Below are 19,783 nucleotides of genomic sequence, written 5' to 3' on the forward strand. Positions count from 1 at the left end.
CCTACTACATCCTACTACATCTCATTTACAGACCACCTGGGTCCATTTCATCCTTCGATGAAGACATAACCCTCCTACTGACCGAAAATACCAAACCTGGCTAGCAAACATTTTTGCTAGGAGACCTCAACTTAGGCCCTCACGACCCCAAAGATTCCAATTCCACCACCATAGAAAACTATCACACAACTCTGATTCAAACACTGTATTAATGAGCTTACACACAGTAAGGGAAGAACACTGGATTGGCTGGCAGACTTAAACTGTACTACCACAATCCTAAACAATTCCCCTTGCGCCTGGTTAGACCACCGCTGTATTACGTTCACCATAAATGAGAGCGCTAGCATCAACATGCCCTACACCATCGCACCACAAATCATATCAAGAAACACTTGCAATATACCTTTAGACAAATTACCTTTACTTCGATCCATTATTAACCTCTCAACTATCCAGGACAAGGGTCCATCCTCCGTGGTAGACTTTAACAACGGTACTCTAGAACAAGCACTAAATAAAGTTGCCCCTCAAACTGAGAAAGTCGAAACCGTCAGCCCATCTAAACACTCCGTAACGCTAAAAGATCTTCTGAAGTCAACTGGAGAAAAACGTGCAGTAGGACCCCAGCCGGCCCATAGGACTGGGGGTTTCCCCAACAGCACGCAAGATGAGCCGCAGCATCCTTGAGATGGATGGGAATGCAGATTAATACTCTCACATCAAATCAATAATGACAACTCGATAGTTTGGCAAAGGGAGTCCATTTAATGACGAGTACAAAAAAAGGGGAGTTCATGAATATCAGCAATCGCTCGATCTTCCTTCTCGCTTCAAGTCCAATTAATTTCAGAATAAACACATTATTTATACCAAAAACTCATCACCGACGTGTAACTCTTAAAATCTAGGCTGCAAGTCTATTGATTCTAGGAAGGTAACTTTAATATAGGCACTATATCTGTATATGGTATGAGTGGGGATTAGATAAACACTGTCAGGTTCGGCATCTAAGCCTTTCCTTTAAAATGGCTACTGTAGATGTCATTAAAAGTATGGCGTCTCATTGGTTCTACTAACTATAGGACCCAAGATTACTTGGTCCACTATGATTGGGTTGGCATTAACCCGACTCATACTTTTCCACTTGCTTAGCAGTGTGCAGAATAGCCGGCCAGGTGCAGGGAGTTTGTCTGCTCCCCCAGCCTCCCTCCAATTATTGCTACAATTAATCATCACCTCAGTGGTCATGTGTCAATTATTTTCTTGTGGTTGGCCTCGAACTGCTTCTTGGTCTGGAAATGTTAAGGAGTCTGTGCATGGCACATGTCCATGCGTAGGTGTGAAAGTTTCATACCTTCTTGCCCGTTTGGTCACGTGATTTAAACACTGTGAAATAGTCTTATTCTTCATGCAGTTCGTGTATTTGATTTAATTCTGCAGCTATCTGCCATCTGTGGCTTATCTTGACTTTTCTGAACAGGATACTCTGTTCTTCTTTTCATAAATTGTATCCACTGTTGGTCTATTTCAGCCGATACGACCTTGGCTTCTTGGCATGATTATCTTCGTCTGGGTTTCTCTCAGTCTTCTCAATTTGTTTGCTGCAAAGCTCTCCTCTTGAGACCTCCAGTAACCTTTGGTTGATTCTGCTCTTGTGCATAGTGGAAGTATACTTATATAAAGTGCTCCCTTTGAGGTAGATATGTATAGGTGGCGCTTGCCGCAATCTATTTTACTACTAAGCATAAGCAAGCATCACGATTTCTGTGCTTCTTGCGGTTCCTTGCATATGTACACGTTTAAACTAACTGAATATCTTCATTGTGCATGTGGCATAATTTCTGACACCTTGACATCAATTATTTCACTATAGGCTCAGGATGTCACTTATTCATGGTGTTTCTTCTCTTATCATTCACACGTGGTCATATCTTCTAGATGTAAGTCAATCCGAGTTCTTGTGATGTCACCATTCGTCTTCCTTCAGTATCTTTTTAGCTTCTTCAGGGATTGCATTCTGACAATCGTTATTCTGTCTCATGTTGCGATATGTTTCCTCAATGGGTACCTTACTGTCCAGGTTGTCTTAGATGCCGGTACTTCAACAGGTGCTGTTCTCCTGATGGGTACTGGACAGAGCCCAACTCCGGCTGTCTGATGGTTTATTTGTTCATCATACGTCGCATATTTCAGCGTAAACGTTCCTGGTACTTCAAAATGGGTGGTTGGAGTGTGAATCGTGCTTGGCACCTCCTCTACAAACACCTTCAACCTCCAACAAAGAAAAGTTTAGTACTTCCGCTACTAACCATAAAACAGCTATCCTTAATACTAAGAGATGTACAATGTCGGAATTCAAAATGCGAAATCTGGCACCAAAAAACTCTTTACCATTCTAAGGGAATTGGAGTCCCTTGTACTGCCCACTGAATCTTGCATCAAAGATGCAGCCTGGTGCGCTAATATTCAAAAGGCCTTACCTGACGAAACAGCTTTACTTCAAGCCAAAATTCTGACTCTCACAAACCATCTGATCAGCAATCTCCATTCTGCCTCCCCTTCCACTTCTCTCTAGTAACTACTAAATTAGTCAAAAACAACATCACTGGATTAAAACCTTCAAGATCCCAGGGAGATACCTGCCCGGCATTAGTTATCAAAGAATGAGCAAACGAATTTGCTCCCTTCATCACTACCTTGATTAATTCATCTTTCGAAAGCTGCTCAGTCCCTAATAATCTTAGAGGCTTGGGTTATACCCCTCCTCAAAAAACTCAATCTAGACCCCAACATACCCACCAATTATAGACTGATCACAATGGTCCCTTTCCTCTTAAAAATATTAGATAGAGCAGCCTATCAACAAATTCAAAAGCATCGGCAGTACAACAACCTGCCGGGCCTGTGCCAATCCGGCTTCAGACCAAGGCATGGCACAGAAACAGCCCTATTGGACTAAAAAATCCAAATGGATGAAGCCAAAGAAAGGTAAGCTGGTCATCCTCCTACTGTTGGACCTCTCGGCAGCTTTTGATCTTGTGCACCATCAGATTCTCACTAAACATTTGACTACGACTGCATCGTTCCCTTCGAATGCTGAAAGCTGGATCCAATCCTTTCTGTCCAACAGAAAAACAAGAGTTTTTTTACACCTACAGCGTCTGCTGATCCAGTACCCATCCATTGTGGAGTTCGACAGGGCTCTTGTCTCTCACCAACGCTCTACAACATCTTCACTAAGGTCCTATTTGATTGCCTTGATTACTTGGGTGTCACCTACGCTAATTATGCAGATGACAAGTCCTCATTACGTTCTTTGGTTGCTATGAAGAAGACTCCATAATGCTAAATTAAATTTACCTTGAAATCCAAGCATGGATAGCTGCACATAGCCTGTGCCTAAACGACAAGACGGAGCTACTGATCATTGGATCTCAAGCGGTCTAAACAGACTTGACACACGATAGAAGACTTAACATTGATGCAAACCTCATTTAAGTCACCAATGAGGTCAAAACACTTGGAGTCTTCTTAGACTCTACTCTCTCCCTCAAAAAACAAGTCAATAGCACAGTCGCAACCACAGCATATACCAACAAATTGATCAATGCATGCAAACCCTACTTGTCGACAAACAGCTGCCTGACGCTTGCCAGAGCATTGATTTTGTCCAATTTAGACTACTGTAATACCTTATTCTTAGGCTGTACTGAACGTATCCTGAATAAATTACAAGTCCTGCATAATAATGCACTCAGGTCGGCGCTAAATATCCCACGCTCTAATCACATCTCTGCCCTCAGCATGATGTACATTGGCTCCCAGTGCGTGACAGAATCTCCTTGCGCGCGCTAGTCATCACGCACAAAAGCCTGTCAAATACAGCTCCAAAATACCTGGATGATCATCCAGACCCACAAGAACCATCTATGCCAACAGCCTCAATATCCCGAAGTACAAACTAAAAACTGCAGGAGGGTCTTGTTTCCCAGTGCTTGCTGGTAAGCATTGGAATTCCCTCCCCACAGCCATCAGGGCTGAACCTTCTTTCTGGTCCCTCAGATCAAAAGTGAAAGATTGCCTTTTTAACCAGTAACTCTAAACGCAGCATTTACTGTATCCACTTTGATCAACTGACCTTGTTATCGTTGTTGAACTTGGTAACTTTTTTTCCTGTGCCAATTGTATGTACTGCTCACCTGTATTTATTAGGATGCTGGCTCGATTGGCCAACCTGTAATAATTGTAAATAAGCTATGCATCTGCTGTCTCTTTGTTCTTGTTCCTGTAACAATCAACTATGTTCAAGCGCCCAGATACCCCAGGGTTTTGTGTGCTCTACAAATAATAAACTAAACCAACGTAGTCACACCAAGCCCAGGTTCAGGTCTCTGGTTGTGGTTTATGGTGAGTTGCAGGGTGGGTCAAGGGAGGATATTAGATTATAAAACAGGGGTGTTGCGTAGAATGTGGCAACATTGAGGCAGTCATGCTGAGGCATAGGCTGGACAGAGGCCATGTTGGTCCTAATAAGGTTTACCGAAAGAGTCAGGTTTAATAGCGCTTTGCAGAATGCCATGTAGGGTCGAATGTGCGGAGGGAGTGAGTTCCACAGAGTTGGGGCCAAGGTAGAGAAGGCATACCCTCCAATCCGGGCTGAATTGGAGACTGGAATCACTAGCTTGATTTTAGGGTGCGTAATGGGTGGTAAGGTTTTACCTTCTCTTGTAGGTAAGCTGGGCCGGTCTTGTGCACTGCTCGGTGGGTAATAAAGAGGGTTTTGAAAGTGGCCCTTTGTCTTACAGGGAGCCAGTGAAGAGTGTGGAGAACAGGGAGATGTGATCGCTGTGAGCAAGGAGGAGTCCGACGTCAGCGTTTTGTGCTCTCTGAAGTTTTTTAAGTTGGTATGCATGTGCACCTAGGTATAGGGAGTTGGCATAGTCCAGTCTCGACATAACAGTGGACATAATAGCAGCGAGTCTGTTGCAGTAGGTAAGGGAAAATACGTCTTACGAGTCTCAGCGGATAGTGACAGGATTTTTATACATTATTGATCTGAGGGATAGGCAAGAGTCCATTAGGCAAGCCAAGGTTTTTTGACTATTTTGGAGGGAGGTGCCAAGGGACATGAGCAATGGCAGTGGTTGCAGGAGAAGCGCAGTATTGCCGCACACCATGATCTCGGTTTTATCTGGGTTTAGAAGTAGGTGGTTTGTCGTCTATCGTCCAACATCTCTGAGGCAAGCGTCACGGTCAGGATGTGGGTTGGAGCTTGCTTTGGGAATTCTTAGGATAATTTGGGTATCAATAGCGTAGTTGTAGCAGGTGAGGTTATGCGTGCGGATGCTTCCTGGTAGAGAGGTCAGATAGAGATTGAAACTGAGAACACAGAGGCATGCTCTTTGGGGTACCCCAGTGTTCACTTTGCGAGCAACTGAGATGAAATGGGGAGAGCAATTTGTTTCCTGTTGCTGAGGAAGGAGGCAATCCATTTGAGTACCGAGTCACGGATCCCTAGGAAGTGTAGACGGTCAAGGAGGATAGAATGGTTAACAGTGTCGAGGCTGCCGACAGATCAAGGAGAATCAGTGCTGCCCAGCCTTCAGAGTCTGCCAAGACCTTGAGATCATCCCACATCGAGATCAGGGTAGTTTCTGTTCAATGGCGTAGTCTGAAGCCTGATTGAGCGGGGTCAAGTAGTTTGTTGGTCTATACGAAACGGTTGAGTTGGGAGTATGCAGCGTGGCCAATGAGTTTCACCAGCAATCAGATGTTTGAGATTGGCCTGTAATTCTTAGGGTCAAGAGATGCTTTTTTTTTTTTAGAAGTGCTTTGACATGCGCTATTTGAAAGGCTTCAGGAAAAATGCCAGAGGTGAGGGAGTCCTATAGTATGGACCTTGCTAGTTCTCCTGCGTAAATGAAGGAGAATATTTCCTTCATAAGAGAGGCAGCTCAGGGGTCAATCAAGGGGGGTTCCGGAGGGTCTGCTGCCGGACACTAGATCTTAGAACTCGTTTTTCGAGACGTGTTTGAAGGAGTTGAAAGATGGCATTGCAGTAGTCGGGGCAACGGAATCAGGAGGAGCCGGAGTGGGGCAGGGCGTCAGGGTGGAGAGTTTGGTATTAAGGGTTGCCATCCTGTTCAATGCTGTGTTGTAGAAATGCAGCGAGAGAGAGAGAGTAGCAGAGTGCGAGGATAAGGGTGACTCATGCCTGGTTTTCCCTTGACCTGTCGGCTAAATTAGATACCACCGCCCACTGTATCCTCCTCTCCCGCTTTGCTGACAGCATGGGATTCTCTAGCACTGTCCCGAATTGGTTTACCACTTACCTCTCTGGCAGACACCAAGCGGTACAGATGTACTTGTTGCGTCAGACTACAGGTCTCATCCATCGTTTTTAACCTTTAAATGGAGCCTCTGGGCACTCTCCTCAAAGATCCCAATATAGCCATTTTTAGGGAGAATTCTCAGAAATGTGCTATTCCCTTCTACCTTAGAGACCCCTAGCTCTTTTGCTGGACTTTAGGACTTAATTTCTAACCTGGAGAGAGTAAGACCTTTTTCTCACTCATGTATTTTTCTGTGATTTGGAATCTGGGCTTTCTTTTGACTTTGGAGTCAGAAACTCCATAGGCATCATCTTTACATTGTGGCACACATCACCTTCAGTGCAGTGGCCCAGGGAAGTCTCTCAGATCTCCCAAAGGTTTAAATACCTTCTCTTGCTTAAACTACTGTTTCCAAGAGCAGTAAACCCAGCACACACTATTTTACCATATGGTTCTGGAGGGGTTACTTAGTATCCCCTTTGTCTAGTTTCTCAAGTAACATTTTGATGTTACCCTTTCTACAATTAATGGCTGGTGGCAGTTTACTTTTTACTACCATTGTGTGTTTTTACCGCGGATTGCGTTCGCATGTGCAGTAAGGCACCCATGGGTGCCCATTTTGTGAAAATGTCCCTGGTCGTCTTTTTTTGCCATTTCTTGTTGGAAATGTCCTTCTTGAGATTTACTTTGCGCACCAAACCAGGTTTGGTACCTTTGTTTCTTTTGTTTTTGGCGCGATTCACGAGTGAAGCCTGCCACAATCTTGCCTAACAAGTACCCTTTGGGAGACTACAGCAACCTTGACTTTCTGGCAATGGGAACCCAACCTATGGTATAAGTCTCCACTGCACAGGTTGGTAGTGTAGCTGAGCAGCCAGGCTTCTCAAGAGGGGTCAATGTGAGCAGTAGGGTTTTTACACGGAGATTCACAGTGACAAGTTTCCAAATAAATTTACACTCAAGGTTTTTTGATTAAACAATTATTTATGAAACGGTCAGTTGAATAAGCCTTCCTCAGAAGGGAGCAAATACATGTAGCACAAAAATATACTTCAAAATACACACTCTGTTTCAATAAATCAGTAGATGCCCATTTGGGACGGCACACACTTTTCCTACACCCTCAGGTGACTTAAATAACTAGAACACTGTGGAAATTCATATATCACTGGTAGATTTAGAGCAATACTGAATACCAGGTGGAACCACTTTCTTCTATTTCTCTTAGGTCGAGTATGTCAACTAAGGAACACGCCCTGCAGGTTTAGTTTGATTTTTAAGAATTAGCAAGGCATGTTATATATCCTGGTTTCGCAGATTAATAGAGTAGTCTGATTAATAGAAAAGTAGATTAGGAAAAAACAGATACATTCTGCATTTGGATTATCTTTGAATATACTGAATAGTGAAATTAGAAAATCGTAATACAAACAAACCATCATTTATATGGTGTTAATATAAGTATTTTTATTAACACATTTAAAGCAAGGAAATAAATACTCTTGCAAGGCAAAGTACTGTATGAAAAGAAAACAGGGTCTCACAGCAGAGGTACAGTCTACAACTTTTAACTTCACAAATACTGCTTTTATTTGTCATTACTATATGCACAGAGGTAGGAAATTGTTTTAAAAAAATTCTAATTCAACTTCAGGAGTAGCAAGTAACCATTAAATGGCAGGGGTAACTTAATCTTCTCAGAATAAAGCTGGCAATTATTTATTTATAATAATTATTAGGTTGTCTTATTCGTGGCCCCCTTCGAGCACTAACTGCCGAGGAACTACAAGGTTAGTACATCTCATTACTACGGTGTGGGGCATACAGATCGAGCTTGCTTTTCTATGAACTCTTTACAAACATAATACATCCTTTCACCTTTTGTGTGTTTATTTAGATTTTCCTTTGGTGTGAATAATGTGACTAGCAATTATATGAGTACTTGGCCAGCCATATTGTGATAATGATTGCAATTATGGTTGCATAGTCAGAGTAGCAAAGTGATGGTCGATACAACTCAATCTACGCCTTTCTAAAATCAGAACTGTACGCAGTGCGTTTTCTAAAAAATGTTTTTACACAAAACAATTGGGAAACATTACCTGCAGTTAGTGGGTATTCTGGAAATAGGGCAACAAAACACAAACGGTCCTAACCGCAACAACATTAACCCTGAACCAGAAAACCAGCACTGTGCCAAGAGGCCCCTTTCAAGTTGTGCTTATATTTTCTCCCAGCAGGGTGCTCACATGAGGCATACTTTCTGGGTTCGAAAAAGGATGAACGTATGCACTTCACAAGAGGCATGACCCCCTAATTGTAAACACTAGCATTCTAATAACTCCTTGGATATTCCCTGCAAAGGCTGTGTGCTCCCAAAGGTGGGGGGGAGGCGTGGGGCTCCAAGGGCAGTCAAGTCAAGGAGCTTTTACAGAAATGCATGCTGAGGGATCATAGAAGAAGCCTTAGGTGTGCTTGAGTGCAGAGCAGGACAGCCAGAGCAAGTGACGGTCAACAAGGAGGCAAGCAGTTAAAACAAAAAGTTACAAGCCTGCCTATGACTGCTTTCTAAGCAATCCAGCCCTCCAGTCTCATCCAGCCCCTCCCCTACCCCTTCTCACCTCTGCTTCTTCCTCAAGGAGTCGCGTCGCCTCCTCCCGCTCCCTACGCATCTTTTCCTTCGTTGGAAACAGGACAGCACGACAGAGTCAGAGCAACATCCAGGCAAAGACACAAAGCAGGGCAAGAACAGAGTGAAAAGGAAGAAAGAAAGAGGTATGAAAGCTACAGCTCACTGAGCGAGGTTGCCAATTCCTGCTGCTTGCCGGCCCCAGTTGATGGCCCTATATGGTTCCCCCTTTTAGGTTATCTTTGAATTGAGCGTCCAATTTAGGTCCAGTGACCTCCCATTCGTCTAGGCCTTGACGAGCAATGTTTAGCACACAACGTGAATGAGAGGTGCTTCATTTTGGAATCCTCTACTGAGCAAAGCATTCCTCCAAAGAACTGGGTTGGACAGCACCATCGGACAAGAAGCCTTCATGTCAAATTATGTGGTCAAAGGTCCTGAAGACAGAGCAAGCAGGAACAATGCAAACCGGAAAATGCAAAGGCACAGATTTGTCTAGCTAGACAGAAATGGAGTAAAGGCTTAGTCAGGACCACATACACTAGATGATATGATGGGATGAGGACAGAACTTGGAATTAACCAAAAGGGAAAAATGAAGGTCATGCTGATGGTGAAATGCAATGCATGTTACTGAACAACAGGGCTAGAAATTGATGGGGCATGACATAGTACAACTTGAAACAGTTTTCAACACAGGAATTGCCTACAAGGGAATTAAGGGAATGCTGAGAGTTAATATAGAGTCCTTGTGGAGGGGGTGTTTATATGTTTGTATAGGTGTGTGTATGTATGGAACAAGTTACTTACCTTTAACTGTTGTTCTCCAGCATGGGTCTGGCATGGATTCACATGCTCATGAATATTCCCCGTCGCCAGGCTGGGAATCCTTGGTAAAGAAAAAATCAGTTTAGTTTCTGACCTGTCTTTCTTAGCAGTAACCAATCACTGATCTCTGGGTCATACTGCCCCCAGCCAATGACAGCCCTCTCCCTAAGCCCCGCCTCTGGCAGCCATCCTCAGATTTGGTAGCACGCAAAGTGGCAGTATGACCAAGTGAAGAGCCGCAGAGGGGTAGGCGGGAGGGTTCGCATGTGAATCCATGCCAGACCCATGCTGGAGAACAACAGTTACAGGTAAGTAACTTGTTCCTTCTCCAGCATGGGGTCTGGCATGGATTCACATGCTCATGAATAAAAGAATACATAGCAGTACACACATGCACAACCACAGGAGGTGGCAAAGGCTCAACATTAATCATTACATCCAAAAGTCAACATTAAGCAATTCTTAACTCCTCACCAGGGTCACCTTAAGCGAACAGGTTGCGCAGCACTGCTTGGCCGACCATGGACTCCTCCCTGGAGTCCCGATCGACGCAGTAGAATCTTGTGAAGGTGTGCGTCGACCTCCACGTAGCAGCCCTGCAGATGTCCAGCAGAGGCACACCAGACAGGAACGCCATGGTAGCAGCGATCACTCTGGTCGAATGGGCTCTCGGACGGCCGGGCAGCGGTCGGTTTGCCAACCGGTGACAGTGCATGATGCAGCCGGAGAGCCATCTGGAAATGGAAGTCTTCGAGAGAGCCTTCCCTTGATTCATAGACACAAAGTTCACAAACATCCGTGAGGTCTTCCGAAAATTCTTCTTGAGGTCCATGTAGAACTTCAGCGCTCTAGCTACATCCAGCGAGTGCAAAGTCCTCTCGGGCGGCGTCGAAGGCGACGGGAAGAAAACTGGTAACACCAAGGGCTCGTTGAGGTGGAAGGGAGGGAACGTGTATAGAAACAGGCCGTCCCAAGGGAACGAGAAAGCACTGCCCATGCTCCTCGGCTGCGGGAACCTGCTGGCGAACCTCTGGCACTTGGAGTTCGTCACCGTCGCTAAAAGGTCGATCCGGGGTTTGCCCCATCGTCGAAAGAGTCAATCCACCTGGTCCTGACGTAGTTCCCACTCGTGGCACGAGCACAGCTCCCTGCTGAGTGAGTCGGCGATGGTGTTTTTTATTCCTGCCAAGTGGAAGGGAACCAGAAACATCCCCTGGGTTACAGCCCAGTGCCACAGCTCCTGGGCCTCCTTGGATAGGGCTGGGGATCTGGTGCCTCCCTGCTTCCGTATGTAGAACATCGTGGTGGTGTTGTCGGTGAAGATCCTCACCACTTTGTCCTTGAGGGACGGAAGGAACGACTTGAGCACCCAGAACACTGCTCGAAGCTCCAGAATGTTGATGTGGAGAGACCTCTCCTCCGGGAGCCAAAGGCCTCTTGCGTGGAGATCTCTGGTGTGGGCCCCCCAACCCTCCAGAGAGGCGTCCGTCGTCACCGTCTCCTGAAACGCCGGGGTCTGAAAGTCTGTGCCTGGGTGAGGTGTGCATGGGTACCCCACAATAGGATCGACCGACGGAACTCCTTGTCGAGAGGGATCCAGTCTTCGAAGCAGCCCGTTGCCTGAAACCAGCGGGCGTCGAGGAACTCCTGTAGCGGACGCATCCGAAGTCTGCAAAGGGGTACAAGGTAGATGCATGAGGACATCATCCCGAGGAGGGACTTGATGGACCTCACCCTGGCCACGTCCGTGGCTAGCAGGCGCCGCACCTTGCCCAGAATGGCCTTCGTCCTCTCCTCCGATGGGCAGGCCAATTGCCCCACTGTATCGAGCTTCTCTCCCAGAAACAGTGCTCCTTGCGACGGAACCAGGTGGGATTTGGGGTAGTTGATGGCGAATCCCAGTTCCGTGAGCAGCCGGACGGTCCTCGCTGTGTGTTCGATGGCGAGTTCTCTTGTCCTTGCCCGGATTAGCCAGTCGTCCAGGTAGGGGTACACGTGGATCCCCTGCAGGCGCAGCCGCGCCGCCACTGGTGCCAGGCACTTGGTGAATACCCTGGGTGCCGACTTTAATCAGAACGGCAGGGCTCTGAATTGGTAGTGGCGTCCCTGAACCATAAACCTGAGAAACTTTGTATCCTTTTAGAATGGGGATGTGGAAGTAAGCATCCTCCAGGTCCAACGACAATAGGAAGTCGCCCTCCTCCAGCTGTCCCAGCACGTGCTGGAAGGTGACCATCCTGAATTTCTGCACCTTGATTTATTTTATTTATTTACTTATATATTTATAACGCGCCGAAGCTCGCATCAGGGCGCGACAAGCACACGAGAGGACAGATCACAGGACAACATAAAAAGAGAGGACGGGGGACTCAAGGGAGTCCATGCTGAATATGTAACGAATTATCGAAAAAGTAACGTTTTCAGCTGCTTCCTAAATAGCGAGTAGCTACTTTCCAATCTGAGATTGTCAGGAAGCTCGTTCCAGAGCGCAATAGCTTTGGTAGGGAAAGCTCTCCAGAGTCCAGTAGCTTTGACTCTAGTGTGGCTAACTTTGAGTAGCCCTTTTTTTGCTGATCTAAGACAGCGGCTTGGTTCATACCAAAGAAATTCCTTCTCTAGGTATGTAGGAGCCGTGCCAAAAAGACAGCGGTGGACAAGTGTCAGGGATTTGAATTTAATACGCTCCTCAACGGCGAGCCAGTGAAGGCCTATTCGGTCATGGGTGATGTGCTCACGCTTGGACTTCCCGGTAATAGTTCTAACAGTGTTGTTCTGGATTATCTGGCATTGTTTAATGCAAGAGTTACTTGAACCGAGCATCAGCGCATTCCCATAATCCAGTCGGGACAAAATCGTGGCTCTAGCAATGGTGGCGCAATTTGTGATGTTGAGATATGGCCTAATGCGGCGTAGTAGTCTCTGGTAGTATTGGCAGTTTTTTTTAAGAAAAGTGACCTGAGCATCTGCTCCTAATGAGGATTGCAGGTATATGCCAAGTGTTTTCACCTTACTTGAGACTGTGATGCTAGAGTCCTTGATAAGAAATGATGAGTAAGCTGGGCCTAGACTGGATAAGGCTTTTGAAGATCCGAATGTCATAAGTTCTGTTTTTGAACTATTCAGACACATCCAGTGGGCTTTCATCCAGCTTTCTATAGTATTATAGATTGCTGAGAGTCTGTTGTTGTCTGTGGTGTGGTCTCCGCTGAGCTCTATAATCAGTTGAGTATCATCTGCGAAATTGGTAAAGTAAATATCCAACTGTGAAAGGAGGGCGCAGAGACAACGGATATATAGATTGAATAGGAGAGGGGAGAAGCTAGCACCTTGTGGGACGCCACAATCCACTGGATTCGTGCCAGAGGAATGTCCACCCCAGGTGATTTTGGATTTTCTGTCATCCAAAAAAGAGGATATCCAATCGATGGCTTCCTCGGCACAGTTACCTGCTTTTCCCAGGGCCTCACGGAGCTTCCCGTGGTCTAATAAGTCGAATGCCGCCGAGAGGTCCAATAAGATGAGCAGGCCGGCCTTGCCTTTATCAAGGATTTCTAGCATTTTAGATTGGAGGTCGAGTAATGCTGATTCCGTGCTATGTGCACTTCTGAATCCTGATTGCTGGGGATGTAGCAGGTCGTGCTTGTCCACGTACTCTTGAAGTTGATGAGTGGCCACCTTATCAAGAATTTTCAACAAGAAGTTGCAATTCGTGATAGGGCGGAGATTGGCTGGATTTTGCTGGTCGAGGCCGGGTTTTTTAACCAATGGTGTAACTGTAACTGTTTTTAGGCTGATGGGAACGGTCTGGTCTCTAAAAGACGAGTTGTCATGCGGCAAAGAAAGTGTGAAAAAGTGTCTGCATTATCTAGGATGAACTTGGGGGGCAGTATGTTTTCAGGGCATGAAGTGCAATTCATGTTAGAGAGAGTCTCCGCCATGATTTCTGGTGTTATTGGTGTGAATTGGAATTTGGGTACTTTAATCTCGGGATCAGCCTTGTTGTAAGTCATTGGGGTGTCAATAGTATTGCAATTTAAGATGGTGTCTCTAGCTTTTATAATCTTTTGAGAAAAAGCAGTTTGGACCTTTTCGCAGTCCAGCAAAGATGGCTGGAAGGGAGGGGTGAGAGTAGGTGGCTTTTCAAAGGTTAAGATTTGAAACAGCTTTCCCGTGGAGTTGGATGCACCTGAAATTTGCTCGTTATAATAGTTTTTTTTGTTTCAATAACTTTATTTCTGTACAGGATGTCCGATTTCTTCCATGTGTCTTTATTGAGTACTGTGGGGTTTTTGAGCCACTGTCTTTCAAGTTTCCTTTTGGCAGTCTTTAGGGTGCCTAATTCCGTAGAGTACCAACTTTGTGTGGTTGAGGTTGGGGCGCACTAGTTTTTTTTTCAGTGGGGCATTCTTATCTAGAAGATCTTGGAAGTAGTTGTTATAAGTGGTGATAATAGTGTCACAGGGGTCATCGTCTGTGGTGTTATCCATGATGTGTGAGATCCCCCTCGAGAGCATATCTGGCGTGATTTTCTTGAGGTTTCTACTCCGAGTAGTTTTGGGTAAATTGTCGGGATAGGTTTTTTTGAAAGGCAAGGATAGTGTGGCTTCGATTTTGTAATGATCGCTCCAGATGCAGGACTGTATGTTTGTTACAGTAAGGTCAACATTATTGGAAACAATCCAATCAAGTTGGTTGTTGGAACCGATGGTGGGACCATTATTAGCGATCGAATAGCTAATGTTAGAGAGATTTTTTTCTAGGCTGATAGCCTCTTTGTCGGTGGGGTTTCCCCTCCATCTATTGAGGTCACCCAGGAGAAGTGTGCCTGTGTTCTTTCCTTTGAGGTTGTTAAGAATATGGCAGAGGTCGTCGTTAAAGTCTGATATAAGTGATGGGGGTCTGTAAATTACAATGAAGTTGATACAATTGTTTTGGGAAGGGGTGAATTTGAGGTCTAGAACTTCGCAACCCGAGCATTTAATGGGCGAAGAAAAAAGATGTCTTGTCTGTCTATTATGGCGACTCCGCCTCCCTTTCCTATTGCTCTGTTTTCGAAGTGAATGCTATAATTAGAGGGGACAGCTATGCTAATGGTTGGACTGGTGGGTTCTTGTAGCCAGGTCTCGGTAAGGTAGAGGATGTCTAAATTCTCTTCAAGGATATAATCGTGAACGTTTTGCGCATGTTTGTTAAGGGACCTCGTGTTAAGTAGTGCTATTTTAAGGACCTCTGGTTTAGAAGGAGTCTTGGGTTGTTCTGGAATTATGGTCCTACTACGACTTGAGGGTTGTGTAGCATCAGGGTGCGGCACTTCCTTTGAGTTGATGTAATGCTTGACAAGTTGCTAATTTTCTAAGCGCTTTGCGTCAGTAAGTGCAGGAAGTTAAGGAAACCCATCTTTTACCTTGTTTACAGATTGCGAAGGGCAGGAAAACGGGCAGAGTGTCGGGCCGATGGCCGATGTCTGGCGTAGACCGGCACCGTCTCAGAAGCGCCGGCGCTGAAGCGCCTGACGTTTCTTTTTCAGCAGCGCTAGTGCTGCTGGGACTTGTGGTTCAGAGTAGTTTGCAGGTAAGTAAAGTGTAAATGCAGCAATCAGGCACACTCGGGCACACAATCCAAACACTCCAAACAAATATGGGCGTTACTAAAGCGCTTTGTAGTAGAATGATGCTGAGCTTGCTGGAGTGCTCAGTTGCATATATTCACTTCAACAAGTTATTAGCACTTTACACGTTGTTAATGCAAAATAGCCAAATCTAGGTACAAGATGTTACACACTAGCAACCAACAAATTGGCAAGTCACGTTATTACCAAAAAGCACAATTTCGAGATTTTAAGGCAAATAGAAATTTTCTAGGTTTTCAAACTGATAGAAAACTTTTTAACGGTTTCAAAGCCAACAATTTTCAGATTTCTCTAGTTTCTCAAGATTTACAATAAAGGGCGTAGCCTGTGCTTCCAAGCCCTGACTAACCTGTGTCAGGGAGGGAGAGAGGATGATATATGATATTGATGTACTTGTTTAACCGACTCAGGTCCAGGATGGGGTGCCAACCGCCTGTCTTCTTTCTGACGAGGAAGTACCTTGAGTACACTCCGGAGCCCCGGAGCCTCCTGGGGACGAGCTCGATGGCACTTTTCTTGAGCATCGCCCTTACCTCCAACAGCAGTTGAGGGACGCGATTCTCCTTCCTGGCCACGGGAGGAATGAGGGGACACTTCTTTTGGAATCCCAGCGAGTGCCCGTTGGCCAGGGTGTCCAGCACCCAACGGCCGGTGCAGATGGACTCCCACACGCTGACGAACTTTGTCAGCCGGCCTCCTACCGGGGTGCTTCGGTAGGAGCCCGACGCCACGGCCAGTTCAGTCTTGCTTGGAGGAGGCCTTGCCGCCTTGGCCTCCTTGACGATGACGGCGGGATCCCCCTTGCTTGCCGCGACCTCTGTAGGCCTCCTGGGACGAGGAGCGGGCCGCCTGGCGGTATGTAGAAGAGCCACCGCTGGATCCTTTGGAGGCACCCTGTCTGCCTCCGGAGCTCCGAAAGGACCGTTGTTGTTGAAGTACCCCTAGGGGCCGGGCCGTCTCCGAGTCGGTCTTGATGGCCTGGAGCGACTCGTCCACCGTCTTCCCAAAAAGGTTGCCGCCGTCGAACGGCATATCCAACACTCTGGTCTGGACGTCCTGGCGAAAGTCTGTCGCCTTGAGCCATCCTCGTCGTCAGAGACAAACCCTGTTGCCCAGTTGGCGAAATCCGGTATCAGCAATGTCCGTTACCACCGTTATGGCGTTATCCGACGCCACCTCTCCTTCCTGCAGAATTTGTAGGGCCTCCGCCCTCTTGTCGTCCGGTAGGAAGTCTAGCAGGGGAGCTATCTTGAACCAAAGCTCCCTGTCGTAGCGGGCCACGATCGCTAAGGCATTGGCCGCCTTAATCGTCGTCGCCGACGAGATGACTTGTCGTCCCATGGAGTCCAACTTCTTGCCCTCGCTGTCCGGCAGGGAGGTGGAAGTTGAAGCCGCCGCACCCTCTGCTTTCTTCTTGGCTGTTGCCGAGACGACAGAGTCCGGCGTGGGCTGGGCCCTGAGGCACAAGGGGGCGGCATCGGAGACTCTGTACTTCTTCTCGTACCTGTCCTTCTTGGCGGGTGTCGTGGAAGGGTTCTTGAGGATAGCCAGCCCCTCGTCCCAGATGTCGTCGAGCAACGGCACCGCGAGGACCGTCTTCCTCTTGGCCTCTCTTCGTTGGTAGAGAAACCCTTCCTTTTTCTGTTCCTCAGGGCAGACCTGGAAGACCTCGGATGCCCTAGTTATGGTGTGAAAGGAGCCAATTTCTTCGGGTGGAGAGGGGGAGGGGGTGTGATGACGGGATGTCCTTTGTGTCATCGCCGCCATCGTCCGTCCCTGTCGCAATATCCGTCGCCATATCCGGTCTAGGGTCCGGCGAGGGGGATGAGGGGTCTGCAGGCCTCACGGGCGTGAAGGGAGGAGCGGGGTGGACTCTACTCCGCTTGTTCGGAAGGCTTTGTGACGGGCCTGGTTCTGGATCCTCCGTCGGGGTCCGTGGTAACCTCGTCCTTATCTCAGTACATAAGGATTGGATCGCCAACAAAATGGCCGCCAAGCTATCCTGGGGCTCGGGTAACGGCTGCGACGGACTGGATGGCTGATCCACTGAGCCCTCTTCATCGCCACTATCTTCGATCACATCAGCGGGAACCCTCCGCTGGGATCGGACCTTCTCAAACTTCTCGTTGAGGCCTATGAACCTCTCATTGAGGCCCTTCCCGGTTTCCATCAGATCCTCCTCAGCGGCTGATTCCGAGTCTGTAATGGCCACCGCCCCCCCGCCTCTTTTTCCGCCGGGGTCTTCACAGGGGTATTCACGATGGGCTGGGAAAGAGGATTCCCTCCGCGGTGGCAGGGATACTCTGGGCCAGAGGCCGTTTCCACTGGCGTAGTCTCAGCCGGCTTCGCCAGGGTCGCAGCGGCCACTTCGATAGAGGCCCTTGCCGGCTGGATCAAAGCCCTCACCACCTTAGGTGCGTCCTGGGCCTTTGCCTTGGGGGGAGGGTCAGCGCCTCGCTCCCCCTCGGGTCCCTTCGAGGTCGACCGGGGCCGCTCCAGCAGCTTGCTCAGGTTCTCGGACTTCCTCTTACACGGACCAGAGCGCTGGCTCGTGGTTGACTGTGCTGGGGAAGTCGCACCCTGCCTGGCAGCCGAAGCGCATGACCTTTCAGCGCTCCCAGTGTCCGCAGACTCGCAGTGCTTGGCCTTCTGTTGGGCCACCGTCGCCGGGGCGCCCTCACAGGACTTAGAAGCCCGCTCAGACTTTTTCTTCACCTTCTCACCTGCTGTGCCCTTCTCCAGCCAGGTGGCAAGGCGGGAACGTCGATCTTGTTTGGTCCGTTCCGAAAGGTTCTTGCAGAATGCACAGTCCTTTCCCACATGCGTCTTGTCCTCATGAAGGCAGTAGAGACATCGCGAATGCTCGTCCTCCTTGAAAACATTTTGTAATTCGCATCCAGGGCAGCACCTGAACAGCTTGGATCCGGGTGTTGAGCTTCCCTTGTCCTGGGCCATGTCCGTTGAGGTAGGCCGCAGATCTTCCGGAATCCTCCAAGAAGCGTAAACTCGACGAAAACTTCACCCTTGAGGGGCGTAGAAGAATTCCGAAACGGGTCCCCGTTATCGGAAGTAGAAACGGTGGAGCTTGAGGCTCGATAAAACTGAAAAAATGAGAAAATCTCCTGAAAAAGCATGAAAACGCAGCAAAAAACTCGAGAGCTAAGCACAAGGACTCCCAACACTTGAACGTGCGGTAAAAATCTGAGGATGGCTGCCAGAGGCGGGGCTTAGGGAGAGGGCAGTCATTGGCTGGGGGCAGTATGACCCAGAGATCAGTGATTGGTTACTACTAAGAAAGAGATCAGAAACGAAACTGATACTGATTTTTTCTTTACCGAGGATTCCCAGCCTGACGACGGGGAATATTCATGAGCATGTGAATCCATGCGAGACCCCATGCTGGAGAAGTGTGTGTGTAACAGAGGTGGGAGAGCAAGAGCACGCCCGCTGGGGCCAGTGGGAGGGCGAGAGCAGACCTGCTGGTGCCAGAGGCAGAGCAAGAGATCATGACCGCTGGCGCCAGGGAGAGAGCAAGAGATCACGACCGCTGGCGCCAGGGAGGAGAGCAAGAGATCACGACCGCTGGCGCCAAAGGGAGAGCACGAGATCACGACCGCTGGCGCCAGAGGGAGAGCACGAGATCACAACCGCTGGCGCCAGAGGGAGAGCACGAGATCACGACCGCTGGCGCCAGAGGGAGAGCACGAGAGCACTCATGCTGGCGCCAGAGGGAGAGCACGAGAGCACTCATGCTGGCGCCAGAGGGAGAGCACGAGAGCACTCATGCTGGCGCCAGAGGGAGAGCACGAGAGCACTCATGCTGGCGCCAGAGGGAGAGCACGAGAGCACTCATGCTGGCGCCAGAGGGAGAGCACGAGAGCACTCATGCTGGCGCCAGAGGGAGAGCACGAGAGCACTCATGCTGGCGCCAGAGGGAGAGCACGAGAGCACTCATGCTGGCGCCAGCGGGAGAGCACGAGAGCACTCATGCTGGCGCCAGAGGGAGAGCACGAGAGCAAGCACGTCCGCGGGCCAGAGGGAGAGCACGAGAGCAAGCACGTCCGCGGGCCAGAGGGAGAGCACGAGAGCAAGCACGTCCGCGGGCCAGAGGGAGAGCAAGAGAGCAAGCACGTCCGCGGGCCAGAGGGAGAGCAAGAGAGCAAGCACGTCCGCGGGCCAGAGGGAGAGCAAGAGAGCAAGCACGTCCGCGGGCCAGAGGGAGAGCAAGAGAGCAAGCACGTCCGCGGGCCAGAGGGAGAGCAAGAGAGCAAGCACGTCCGCGGGCCAGAGGGAGAGCAAGAGAGCAAGCACGTCCGCGGGCCAGAGGGAGAGCAAGAGAGCAAGCACGTCCGCGGGCCAGAGG

At 48.3% G+C, this 19,783-nt stretch overlaps 1 protein-coding gene across 27 annotated transcripts in view; it reads right to left on the minus strand.

Moving 5' to 3' along the window:
* The window catches only part of SCRIB (scribble planar cell polarity protein), a 1,329,907-nt gene that overhangs the window by 464,832 nt on the left and 845,292 nt on the right, over positions 1-19,783 (minus strand). For 25 of the 27 annotated variants that reach the window (XR_011278687.1, XM_069621824.1, XM_069621839.1 and 22 more), the window contains one exon: positions 8,957-9,013. The exons of the other annotated variants lie outside the window; for them this stretch is intronic. Coding sequence is in view for 24 of the 25 variants with exons in the window: in XM_069621824.1 (XP_069477925.1) it covers positions 8,957-9,013 (57 nt within the window). In the remaining variant the exon portion in view is untranslated. The remainder of the gene's footprint in view (positions 1-8,956; positions 9,014-19,783) is intronic. 27 annotated transcript variants of the gene reach the window in all.

Source organism: Ambystoma mexicanum, chromosome 5q (genome assembly GCF_040938575.1).
Source record: "Ambystoma mexicanum isolate Mex_15411 chromosome 5q, UKY_AmexF1_1, whole genome shotgun sequence".
NCBI classification, from domain to species: Eukaryota; Metazoa; Chordata; class Amphibia; order Caudata; family Ambystomatidae; genus Ambystoma; species Ambystoma mexicanum.